Source organism: Anas acuta, chromosome 5 (assembly GCF_963932015.1).
Source record: "Anas acuta chromosome 5, bAnaAcu1.1, whole genome shotgun sequence".
In the NCBI taxonomy this organism is placed as follows: domain Eukaryota; kingdom Metazoa; phylum Chordata; class Aves; order Anseriformes; family Anatidae; genus Anas; species Anas acuta.
In genome coordinates, this window is record NC_088983.1 from 34,017,082 (window position 1) to 34,030,512 (window position 13,431).

At 38.0% G+C, this 13,431-nt stretch overlaps 1 protein-coding gene across 1 annotated transcript in view; it reads right to left on the bottom strand.

Moving 5' to 3' along the window:
• The window catches only part of SPTBN5 (spectrin beta, non-erythrocytic 5), a 106,281-nt gene that overhangs the window by 87,752 nt on the left and 5,098 nt on the right, over positions 1–13,431 (bottom strand). The window contains exons 3-10 of the mRNA XM_068683943.1: positions 12,252–12,428; positions 11,212–11,292; positions 10,111–10,227; positions 6,902–7,069; positions 5,697–5,813; positions 4,682–4,839; positions 3,496–3,724; positions 19–650 (exon numbers count right to left, since the gene is read on the bottom strand). Of these exons, the coding sequence (XP_068540044.1) occupies positions 19–650; positions 3,496–3,724; positions 4,682–4,839; positions 5,697–5,813; positions 6,902–7,069; positions 10,111–10,221 (1,415 nt within the window). The 5' untranslated portion in view covers positions 10,222–10,227; positions 11,212–11,292; positions 12,252–12,428. The remainder of the gene's footprint in view (positions 1–18; positions 651–3,495; positions 3,725–4,681; positions 4,840–5,696; positions 5,814–6,901; positions 7,070–10,110; positions 10,228–11,211; positions 11,293–12,251; positions 12,429–13,431) is intronic.

Sequence of the window (13,431 nt, forward strand, 5' to 3'; positions counted from 1 at the left end):
CTCATGACCATCACTCACTTCTTCACGATCTGATCTTTGCTGTGATAGTTCTCTTGGCTGATGACTCTGGCCATTTCGGCCAAAGCTGTGAAGCGTTCCCTCCTGGGGAGTACATCTGCCACAATGGCTTCCAGCTTCTTACTGGCAGCTTCCATCCTGTCTGCACTCTCTGGCCAGAAGTCCTGCTTCCCGATCACTTTCCTCATGTCTTCCAAGTAGGACTCACGTAGGGCTGCTTTCTTCTGGAACCTCTGGGCTAGCTGTTCTAGCTTCTCTAGCCTCAGCATCTCCTTCTGCAGTGCTTTTCCCCGGTTGTGCTCTGCCTTTTCCAGGATAATCCAGTGCTTTTCCACATCCTGCAGTGTCCTCCCCTCTGGAGGCAGGTATGGTCGTTGGTTGTTGGCTCTCTGCTTGGTCCTGATGTTGAAGAGATGAGCTTCAATCATGCCCTTCTCCTGATACTTGGGGGGTTTCTCCACAGTGCGGAAGGTCTTGAAGTTAGCCATGAGTAGCCACATCTCCTGAAGAGAGTTGGGGAAATTACGGTCATCCAGCTCAATCACCTTCTGTTTAATCCATTTCAGGAGGTCAGAGACCATCTGCTCATACAGAAGCTTCAAGTCATCTATCTCCTTTAGGAGGAACACAATCTGTAATGGGAACATAAATATACAAGTCACATAAGAGGCAGAATAAAATGAGATGGGTAAGTAGAATGCAGCATCTTCTTCCAAATACTGCAATATGAGTCAGGGCGGTAACATTTAACAAGCAGATTGCCACAGTCATTGCATTTTTATAACAATCATAGTATGGTTTGGGTTGGAAGGGACCTTGATCTACTTCCCATCCCCTGCCATAGGCAGGGATGCCTTCCGGTAGGAGTAGGTATATCAGCAAGGTGGTAATAGCTGTCATGCCGAGGCCAGGTGAAATCCTAGAATGACCTTCCAATTTATCCAATGACACAGATAAATAAATATTATTTAACATCTTATTTCAGTCTTTATTTAAGAAAATGATAATTTTGGAGTTAAGAACATGTGCATGGAGACTGTCAGCAGTTCCTGTGTGTGCTGACCAGAAAGCAAGAATCCCATACTGATGGTTCAGATTTTTTGTTTCACAATGGAACAGAATTAAGATCTTTTATAAAATTCTCTTTCATAAAAATAAAACAGTCTTATTCTGTCTGTTAATATCCAATCACCTCCTTTTAGGCTCAACCACCTTGTGTGGGGAAGACCATCTGACAAGATCTTGGTTCTCTCACATGTCAACAAGCAGCCTGTGGTCAAACAGGTCCTTCTCAATCTCTTCTGTTGGAGCTATTTCGCTTTATATAATTATCAGAGAAACAGAATTTATCATAGTTGAACAGGGGTTGGTAAAGATGTTAACTCTGATTCAACAGTAATTTTTCAAGTTCATGACATTTCTCTCTTTCGTCTGTGGTCTGGTTTGCATTTATCTCAACTTCAGGTAAATGCTATTCATGTAGCAAACATGAAATCCATAGTGAAATAAGAAGTGTTAGGAATAATTCACCCTTTCTTTCCATTTTACATATTTTTCCATCTTTGTATTTTTACTTTATATTTTTTTCCTCACTCTAGCTCAGTAGCCTCCCTGCAGGCATCAGGGCTAATGCTGAACAATGTCGTCTGCCTCTGTCATCTGCCTGAGCCTGCCCGCCCCAAGCAGGCAGATTAATAAAAGAGATGGCACTGAGCAAAGACCCATGCCTTGCAACTGGTAATCTGCTTTTACCTGACAGAAAATGCACTTGGCGATGAATAAACATCACAGTGCTGGAAGAGGAGTAAAACAGCACCAACCTTGAGCGAAGGAAAAGCAGCCCATGGTGTCAGGGCTCCCTTCTGTATTTTCTGCCATCGTACCCAGTTATTGCTGAAAGATCCCAGCAAGTGCATGGTCACCTCACATGGGTGGGAGAAAGCAGATTCACCTCCCCAGGGTGATTCTCTCCGCCATCCTGGTCACCCACTTAGCCTCAGCTCAAAGGCTCCCTTGACACATTCAGGCTTCCCTCCTCAATCCTATTAGTAAATTCAGAGCTGCGTATTTGAAGGGACTAAGGACATGAGGAGATTACCATCTGCTTTGCTCTCCTTCTGTATGCTTGTGTGTGTAGAAAATGCAGGAAGACAGGAGAGCAATTTTAGAGACAGGATAAAAATACTGAAAGAGACAGAGAAAAAGTATATAAGCGGAAAGAGAGAAAAGAATGAATATACCTATACAAAGTGAAAAAAAAAAGGAGCACAACAAAAACTAAAAAAGGACAGAGTAAAAAATATTATTGCTGTGTTTGCCCTTAGGCATAATAGCACATAAGAGACATAATCTGTTAATTCTAGCCAAAAAGCAGAGTTTCAGATGGAGTCCAGTCTAATCCCACTCTCCTCACTTATACCCAACCTTTGTTAAATTAAATTCAAAGTCTGGCTCCCATTTCAAACTTCTCTAGAGAACATCACTGTTACTGATACATATTTCAGGATCATCTTATTCTTGTTCCACACCGCTTAGACGAGCAAGCTCTGCTTCACAAAAGTTTTTTGCCTTGTCACCAGCAGGGATGTCCCAGTTTTGTGCCTCCCACTGAGCAAGATATTCCCCCTTAACTGTACAGGAAGTTAGTTAAGTCCAGTTATATGTGTAGGCCCCAATCTGAGTGTACAAGTTTTCTGTGGGCTGTTTGTATATTTGAAAAAACAAAACAAACAAACAAACAAAGGTAGAAAGAAATTCTGAAGGTGGAAAAGAAATTAACTCCTAGGAAACTGATCTTCAATGAACAATAACAATATTTTAGCCAAGATCTACTCAAACTTCCTTCAGTTTTCCATTAGCAGGATGCTTTTTGGTTTTAATGTAACTCATAGTCTTATGTAAGACTAAATGTATAATGAAACTGATTAAAATATATATACATATTTTAGCTGTGGTTTGCTTTTTTTTTTTTTTTTTCTTAGGAGATTTCTCCCTTCTTCTGTGCTTGCTCATTTTTTACCTCTTTCTTTGCGCTTTGGACTTGACTAAGGAGTTAGGAAGAAAGGATGAGGATTTTCACAGGAAATAGAAATTCAGGGTATTCTCACAGAATAAAGAATCATCTTTCCTATTAAATTAGAAAATTCTTGACTGACTCTGCTTTTGTCTAGCTGTAATTCTCCCAAGATTAATGAGATTTATATGGCTTCAGGTGCATTAGAGGCACAACAGCTCTCAAACAAACTGTGAGGTCAAAAAGGGATCCATTTCCAGTGAGATAATTTCAATTCCTTTAGAAATCAGAGCCTACAGATGCTCCTCATGATTCAAGTGACAATAGAAGGTCTTTGAAATGGCTATGCAATTTGATTCAGTTCAAATCCTCTTGAAGCTGAGCTTGCAGTAAAAAAACATTTCCAACACAAATACAACTCTATGTATTTAGCTTTTAATTTCTGAGGATAGAAATGCACTTACTTTGGCAAGTCGCTTTTGGATTGTCTGGCCTTGTTTCATTCTGGAGAAGTAGTGGTAATAGAGTGACACATAAGTCATGATGGATCTCTCATCGGGATAGGGTACTGCCACGTCCTCAGCATCAAGCAGTTTGCTGATCCCTAGCACTTTCTCAGCAACGTTGAAAGCATTATTCAGGTTTTTGATGGGTTGGTCCTGCCGCAGTGAGCTATACTGGATAAGATCAGGCCTAGGGACAGAGAAGAACAGAGAGAAGAGATTTGTTTGCTTTAAGTTATTTCAGACAATAAGCCATAAACTGTTTATCAGACTAAGGAATGTGATAGAAATGCTGAAATTAATCTGTCTGACCCTAAGCTTTATTAAGGAGAATCATATCTCATCTACACAGCAGAAAGAAAATTCTCCTTTATGAAACTGAAATACCACTCCCAGCAAATCTCTGACCTTCACTTATTTCTCATGCTCATTGATGGGTGAAAAACAACGCCCTCTAGACTAGCAATTCTGAACAGGGAGATGACTCCCAGCTGGGTAAGTTTCAGGGAAGCAACATGGTATTCTGTTAGAAGATGGAGCAGAACTGTTAGTGAAAAGCAGTTTTAAACTAAAATTAAAAAAAAAAAAAAAAGGAAAAAGAAAGAAAAAAAAAGGTAGACTTAGATTAGATATTAAGAAGAAATTCTTTATTATGAGAGTGGTGAGGCACTAGAACAGGTTGTCCAGAGAAGCTGTAGAAGCGTTTAAGGCCAGGTTGGATGGGGCCTTGGGCAACATGGTCTAGTGGGAGGTGTGGTAGGGTGGTTGCCACATGGCAGAGTGGTTTGAATTATACAATCTTTAAGGTCCCTTCAAAGTTATAGAATAAAAACAGTCTCTAAAATAACAACTTTTGAAAATGAGCAATGTGAGTGGGCAACATTGTTCAGAAGTGTGATATTCCCTTAGAAATTGTATTTTACTTCCATCAAAATAAGCAGCCAATCAGGAGCTTTTTGCCCTTCCTTCCTCCCTCCTTCCCTCAGAGACAGTGTATTTGCTTTAAAATAAAGTTTTCAGTGAGTAAGGGCAAGGAGAGAATTTTACACTTTCTTGACAAATACATATAATACAGACAGTTGTCCCTTCAGACAACTTGTGCCAGAACAAGACACAAAGAACAAATAATCTTGAACTCGGATTTTACCTGTGGGCATGAATGAGCGCATTGAAGGCCAACCCATCACTCCAGCTTTTAGAGAAGTCCTTCACATTTACATTGGGATAGCTGGCAGTTTTATGCTGACACCAGATTAGTAAGGCTTCATTGGCGAAGAGATGATCAGCTCTGCCTCCAAATTCTTCCTGTGAAGACAACAGGGAAAAGAAAATCAGTTTGAACAATATATGGAAGTGGCATCAGTGGTTTTACTCTTACATTTCCAACAAAGGTCACTTTGTATTACTTCTGTCCTACTTGGAAATCTCCTCTAACAGTCATGACTTCCAGACTGTAACTGACATGAGGGTAGAATGATTTAAAATGAAAGTAGGAGTTTTCTATCAAAGTAAAAGTTAATTGACTGAACACCTAAATTATAATGTGAAATGAAGGTGTTTAATTTTATTTTTTTCTTCTTCTGTAAGGTTTGTAAAAGTCAAATAAAAAGCACGACAGAGTTTATTTTCTTTCTTAGCTTTGATCCAGAATTCAGAAAAAAATAATGTATTCAGATCTATTAGAAATCATTAACTTTGATTTCACAATGTCTTCATAGGATTTTATCTCTCATGTACTTAAGAGTACATGTTAAATAACTACTTTTTCTTAAAAAGAATAAAACAGTAATAATTTTCCTGAGAGAAAGAGAAAAGGACCAGCCCCAAGCTCATATCTAGACATAACTGTCATCAGATAAATTCTTTGTGGAGTCAAATCCAGTAAAAAGTGAAATCCAGTGTAAATTGTACCCAATTTTCACAAATGAGTGATGAACATGAATATCCCATATATCTCCAAGTTAGTGTTTTCTGCCTCTTTGAGAAACTGAAATAGATTCAATTCTTTTTACAAATTGCTGGCAAGTAAGTGGGTAATATTATAAGATCTGCATGATCAAAATGAACAGGAAACATCATCAAAATGGTCCTTTCCGGCCTTAAGCTCTACAAAGTTTCTGCATTACTCTAACCAGGCAAAAAAGATGAAGACCTTGTTTTACCTTGTCAAGTCTGATAGATGAAATCTGAAATCGAAGTATAATGATCCAGATGAGTCCCAGGATTAAGGTTCTGTCACCATCTACAATATTCTCAGGACCGATTACTTTCACTTGTACCTGATAATAAACCAATATCTGTTCAGCATTGAACTAAGCACAGCTGGAATATGTAAAACTACTGCAATGACTTGCTGAAGCTGTTCAAATCAGAGCTCTGAATTCCCAATTTTTACACCAGCTAGCTTTGTGTTTAATGATGTTTACTCTGCCCCAACATCTGGGAAAACATAACATTTACTTTAAAAAGTAAATAATGAAATATTTTAAGTTGACTGAGAAGAAAAAGGCTGCTGAGAAATATTTTAAATTCATTCAGAAATTGCAGACAGGTGACCAAGAATTACTCAAGCTTCAGAGAATTATCTGAGTTCAGTCATGTAGGTACTATTTTGAGAAGGTGCCCAAGTATGAGACCAGTCACCGTCTTTGCCAGAGGAACAAAAATGTTCATTGGTTGCTTTGTTCCACTCTTTACAGCCCGCAACTCTCCTTCACTTACCAGGGAAATAAGGTTTGGACTTTCGGGATAAAACAGCTTCTATTTCTAAAACCCCAATAAATATATAATAATAACAGAAGAAAAGTGATGTAATTATACGAGTAAAACAGATAGTTTCACTAGCACAGTAAACTCCTCCTTGTCCCCTGTGGCTTTGTGTTTCCTATGACTTTTTCTCCCAGCAGCCCTGGTCTCCTTCTTACAGTCACATATTCTTATTTGCCAGTCCATTTTCTTCTTGTCTTATAGCTTTCCACTATTCAATATTAAAACTGGTCCACATTCTTTTCACATGGCTAATACTTTCATCAGAAAATGTGAGTCTGAGAAAACACATCTTTTCTAATGTGAAAATGAATATCTGTATGTATTTTTCCCAGTTTTCTTATGAGAAGTTTAAAATCAGCATTTCAAAACGAAATACATTTCCATTTAGGAGTGACATGTTTTGGAGGAACTCTAGATATTTCTAAGTCACGTTACTCATACAAATAAAAATCTGATGACATTTTTTTCTTTTAATAAAACCTGGCCTGTATTCAAAGGACATTCTGTATTACAGAAGGAAATAAATATGAACATTAGCCTAATTAGTAACATGTGTAAACTTTTGTCATCTATAATATCAATATCAGTATCAACTTACTTTAGATTTAAGAAACGTAATGGCTTTGCTGTTGTTCTCTAGAAAATGCACTCTCATCTTTCCCCGGTTTGGTCTGGGCAAAGTTTCTCCAGAAAGCAGCTCCAGGAGTTTCATGAGATAGATGCCATCCTTGAGGTCTATGTAAATATTTTCTATCTCAACATTTACCTGCAAAGACCAGTCACACAATATCAACTCTGGCTGCACATTTGGCCCACATAATCTCAACTTTTAATAATAAACAAACAACACCTTGTTGTTTCACTGAGTCTGCTGTGTGTCACTGCATATACGTGAAGGATAGATAAGTGGTGGCTCTTAATTCACAAAACAACGGATTTGCAGAAGGACTGACATTATTTCTGAAAGTAGGCTGAAGTAAAAAACAAAAGAAAAAAAAAAAAACAGAAAAAAACAAAGCAAAACAAACAAACAAAAAAAATCAAACAAACCAAACCAACAAACTAAACCAAAACACAATTGAGCAAATAAGAAAAAAAAAATCAGATTTTGAAATATATTAAAAAGTTCATAATTTTCAAAATTAAACATTTTGAAGTGCTGACATTTTTTGTTTCAGTTGAAATGAATACTTTCAGCTTTTTATTCTGATCAATGCATTTCATTTCAAATTTGAGCTAATAATCCCCAAATTAAGTGAAGCAGAATAAAGGAAATTAGAAGATACATGTATAACAGGTTTGCTTTATTCTATGACTCATATTACAATCCATAATCTTAATAGTCTGTTAATACCTGCTTAAATCCGCACTACCACCTCAAGTCTCTATATTTAGCATCTCACACTTGGCACAATTACTAAGCAAAATAACATGATCTTGTATAAAAATGTATTTCATTGCTACCGGTAGTAAGGTCACCCAATGCTTAGGTGATACAACATGACATCACATGTACTCTGATCTAACAAGAGCTTGCATTGGGCGTTCCCTTTTGGCTTCATGCCACTAGCCATCAAGAAGTGACGTTAAAACCATGCCACACACCCAGCAATAACTTACTGTGATTCTGAAATCACGGTAAATAATCTTTTCATCTCCCCCAAAAAAAAGAGCGAGAGAGAAAATATTTCTGAAGTTCAGTATTTTTTTTATTATTATTTTTTAATTCAGAGCATAGTTAGGTGTAAGGGAAATAAGAGATGAGTAACATAGAGATGTATATCACTCTTGGCCGGTTACTAATCAGTTGAACAGATTTTTTTTTTTTTTTTCCAGAAATCACTGCAAGTGTAAAAGCAGCTTAGAGTGACTTTAAGTCTATACTTTGTGTGGAACAAGAACTGACAACTTTCTCTGACTATCTCCATAAAGAACTCCCTGTTTAGCTGCCATCTTTACTTTTTTTCTATATTAAATAATCTTAAAATTCTGCCTGTGGTATATTACCATAACAAAAGTTAAAGCTGTTATATTCTGTGGCACTTCTATTCATGAAGAATAGTTCCACTTTAATTTATTTGTCTTCCTGTATCTGCTTTATGCCACACTCAGCAACAGTTGTAATAGCTTTGTTGCATGTCTCCACATAAACATAAATCACAGAATGCTTAAAAAATTCAGTCCAGTAGTATTCTTAACACCAGACTTGAAGTAGTCAACAGTGCGACTGAGAATACTACAGTGTCCTGTAGTATGATCCTATCAAGGATCATTAAAGTGTGTGTTGACGAGGTTACTACATTGCTGAGAAGACCTTGATAAGCTCTCAGTTTCTGCATCACTTCTTACCGTATATGGTTTGCAAAGCTCTCACAGAATTTTCTTTGCATGCTTTTATGATACACAGTCAAGTAGTGTGCAGGAAGTTATGACTGACATTTTAATCTTTGAACTTGAACGTGTTTTTAAAATTACAAAGTATATACATCAATTTTTAGCTATATAGAAATAATTTCCTACATCATAAAAGCTTAATTTTCTGCAGGTAGCAAAACAAGAACGTGTTTTGCAGTTCCTTTCTCAGAATAAGAAAAAAAAAATATTTTAAAAGTTTATTGTGCTCTAAGGCTGCCTTTGCACAAATCAACAAGTTAAAACATTACACTGAAAAAAAAATGCATATAATAATACTGAAACATTGTACAATAGTCATGAGCTAGAATGGCTAAAAGAGGCCTGGTCCTGCTTGGTGTCTCCAATGTCCATTTTCATTAATATCAATAATGGACTCTAGAAAAGTGTATTATTCTCGGATGATGATTCCATACTGTGACATAGCTACGTTGTTTGTGCCTGAAATTGGTTAATCTACAGTAAATCTGGTGACCTTTGGAATATGTTGGATTACCTTGCACACACACAAGTAAACTATATGCTACCTCTGATGCTTTCTGGAAGTGCTTTCTTTTTTACTTACAGAGAGCACACTGGTCTGTAATTGCACAGTCCTATTTCTGAAGCTGCTAGACCTAAAGTAACTTTTTCAGAACTGAGCAGCAGCTCAGGCTGGACTGACCTCTATGCAGAAGTCTCAGGCATCAAAGAAACTCCTTAAATTTTGCTCAGTCAATTTAAAATGGGGTATTGTCTAGGGAAATCCAAACATTTGTAGATACTTAACTTTTCAGAAGAACAAGAACAAATAAAGATCTTCCTCTGGGAAGATCAGCCAGATAAACTGTGTGTCACTAAAGTGACATCATTCATAGAATGGCTCAGGTTGGAAAGGACCTTTAAGATCATCTAGTTACAACCCCCCTGCCATAGGCAGGGATGCTACCCACTAGATCAGGTTAGCCAAGGCCCCATCCAACCAGGTCCTGAAAACCTCCAGAGATGGAGCATTCACAACTTCTCTTGCCAACATGTTGCAGTGCCTCGCTACCCTTATAGTGAAGAATTTCTTCTTAGTGTCTAATCTAAATCTATCCTCTTTTAGTCTAAGACCGTTTTGGGTCTTAATAGGTCATTACAGGTTTATAGGTATACAGTCTACAGAAGTAAACTTGAATTTCAGGGAAGACAGGTAGCGTGGACAATGAAGATGGATGTGAGGTGGAAGATAAAGGCTGAAGCACTCTGGTTAGTCAAAGCCTTTCTTGCTTGTGTACATGTGTAATGGTGACACTAAGGAAGGGTATGCAAAAATAAGATAAAACTACAGTGGGTGAAATAATTAAAAACAAACAAGCAAACACACACATGCACAAACACGAAAAAAAGCATAGAAGCATAGTAGCTACTTACGTTATTCCTGAAGAAGACATTGTTCATCCAGTTGGTGAAGGTTTTCTTTTGCATGAACATACGCTGCTCCTGCAGCTTCTTGATATGATCCTTTTCATATTCACTATCCATGGTGGCCTAGGAAGTCAGAAACTCCAGTGAGGTGGTCAGTACTGAAGAGATTTGCCTGGCCAGCTACAAACAGCAATAATGTGCCCAATACATATACAGGGAACCTAGCCCTGACAGGTACAAGATTCAATACCACACCCAGCATAAAACCTTAATTTCCTCTTGCTTGTACTTTGCACTTTATTTCCAACCAACTTTATTTTTACTTACTAGAGTTCTCCCTTTTGGAATGCATCTCTACTTTCTGGATGAAAATGAGATGTATTTGCGCAGCTTTAACTTTTTCTTTCAGTCTCTCCCCAGCCACTTGATCCCATAAGAAGCACCATGATCTGAAAGTCATTAGTACCTTCCTGGAGTGTGCAGAAAGCATATGACTGAGTATTGATCTTAGACCCTGTTAGAAAAGAGGGATCTGCAAATCACCTAAAGCACTGCTTTAAAGTATGTTACGCTCTTGGAGGACTGGTAGGCATGCTGTTGTCTTTCAGATCACAGTATTCTAGAAGAGATCAAGTAGTTGTTCAGAAAGGAAATAGAACCAACTTGTTTTTTTCCTCTTAAAAGTTCAATTTTTGCATGTCTTTCATTGAAAGGATGGTGACACAGGTACGTAATCACACTGACAGGCCCTGGGTCAGGAGTTAGGGATTGTTATTGCTCTTCCCCAGGCTGTCACAGACTTGTCTGCCACATCCATATCACTGAAAAAATTAACCACAGCACACAAGCTGAATATTCAGGAAGATTAGAAAGTGCAGGAGTTTTCCCTTTTAGAGTCTGTAATGCAATACGCTAGATTTCAGCTCGACTGAACAACTCAGTCAGAGTTGTTTTGTTTACGGGGTGAATCTGTAACAGTGGTGACCTCACTGTTAAGAAGGCAAGAGAATCATTGCAAAAAATCAGTCCAAGACCCATAGATACAGACATCCTTAGTGACCATATGTCACTAATCTCCTTGGACTAATGGCATAATTATAATATTACCTGGATATCAATCTAGCTGCAAAACCAAGAAACCTGCTGTAACGGTGGAAGAGGAGAGAGGTGTCTGCTGCTGTCACCCCACTGCAAAGAGAGAAGGGAATGAAAAATTAAAACCTGTGACAAACTGCGGAGAGTGACCTGCTTCCCTGAGGTTCTGTATATGCTTTGCAGAGACCCAGTTCTGAGCTGCTGCATCCTTTTAATTCATAAAATATAAAATACTGAAAAAACATCATTTGCCCTACTGTAAGCAGACCTCAACAGGGAAATAACAGCACCACAGAAAATAGGAAAGCTGCCTGCATGATAGTTTTCCATGCTCAAATAAATGTGAAGAACTTAGCAATTTTACAAGATGGAAAGGTGTGGGAAGTGCAGACACAATTTTTCGTTTTCTCCTTTCTTCACCCCCATTGCTTGACTTCTCAGAACAGGGACTGCATTGAAGCCTGACAGTTCAGCAGCAACACCATATGACCATAGAGGAAAGCCTTATGAAAGGAAGAACTTTGCAAACTTTGAAATGGAACTATAAAGAAGGTCCTTACAATACTTTCTGATCCTTTGGGCTAGTTCCACACAGCCCACCTTCTCCAATATCTGGGAGAGCAGATATGCAAAGAATTGCCTTTCCATGTCCACAGGGTGATATTAACCGACCCCCACATAATAAACCTACATAATAATGCCATTTCTGAATTTCCCAAATGGTTCTCAAAATCTTTGTGATCTCCTTTTTTTTTTTTTATAAAAGGGTTGTTACCCAGGCTCTGCAGTTACCCTGGACAATGACTGAACAGATTTCATTTAGGTGGAAAGGAAACTTACTTGTTCAGCTACTGACCTACAAGACAGTTCACCTGTTTTATTAAATTCTTTTATAAATGCTCCCAACATCGGTAAATGTTTACGTGAAGACAGATCTATAATAGAATATCTGTGTTTGCCAGATATAAAGGCAGTGCTAAAAACTAAATCTAACTGTAATGATACATTATAAGAAAAAATGATCAAAGAATGTACAAAAAGTCTGGACTTACTGAGGTTTGGAGGAACGTCTTTCTCACATTCGGCAGTTGGTCATTCTGGAGAATGACTTTCAGTTCTAGATCCACTTGTACTCTTACATTCAGCTCAGTGTTGTCATGCAAAGCGACCTTTGCATTCAGGAACGGAGACCAAGAATTTATGATCTCCTTACAAACCTTTCACCTGATCTGAAGGAAATAACCTGTTAGAACCAAATGAGTAAAGCTTGTCTCAGGCTTTAAATTATTTCTGAGCACAAGAATTGGATAAGAACAGAACCAAAATTGCTAATAACATAGTGAAAATAGTCATCCACCATGTTGATGCTTTGGTAAAAACCATCTAGTCTTTCACAGTTTCATTGAAAGCTCTGATCACAAGCCACTTTTCTAAATGAATTCTTGCCTGGGAAATTGAACCTGACAACGGAGTCTGAAAATGAAAGCACAGAAAAAGGTACAAAGAACAGAGCAATTCCCAAGTGGTTTATGTGGGCTAAAGCAAACAAGAAGGTGAAATTGTGAAGAGTTATGGATTTGCCAATCACCCCTTTGAGGAAGTTCATGTGCACAGTTACCTGTTGCTGGCAGGGCAAACTGGGAGCAAGCCAGCTGCACAAAGAGATGCTTGTAAAGTTTCCTATTGATGGACTTTACCACAAGTAACAACAGGGAAAATGATTCCAGTAAATGAGTCCTTGCTGTCACTGACAAGGTTGCACAAGCACAGGACACATTAACCTGACATTATTGCTGGGAACTGAAGGGTTGCCGTTGGGGACCACAGCTAAAAAATGGTCAGGCATCTGAAATCAGAAGCTGTAACTGAAGATGTCCAGCTGAGATGAAGTACAGGAATATCAGCCTTTTCCCTTCTGGCAAGCATAATTTTGTTAGCATCCAAAGCAAGGGCAGGAAACACGTAAGAATTAACAAACAAGCCCCCCAAAACTCAGTACAGATAAAACCTGATCAACAAAAGCTGTATCTTCATACATAGCCTAGAGAAATGGTGTACACAGTGTTACTTAAATCAGCTAAAAATAAAAATGGAATGCATATATTATAGATATTATTCAAAATATTCCTTACAAATTTCTGGACTTCTCTTTACCAGCCAGTTAATACAATGTCATTCTCATTAACCATTAAATGGGAATAGGATCACAGGAGAAAGAGGATATAAATTTAA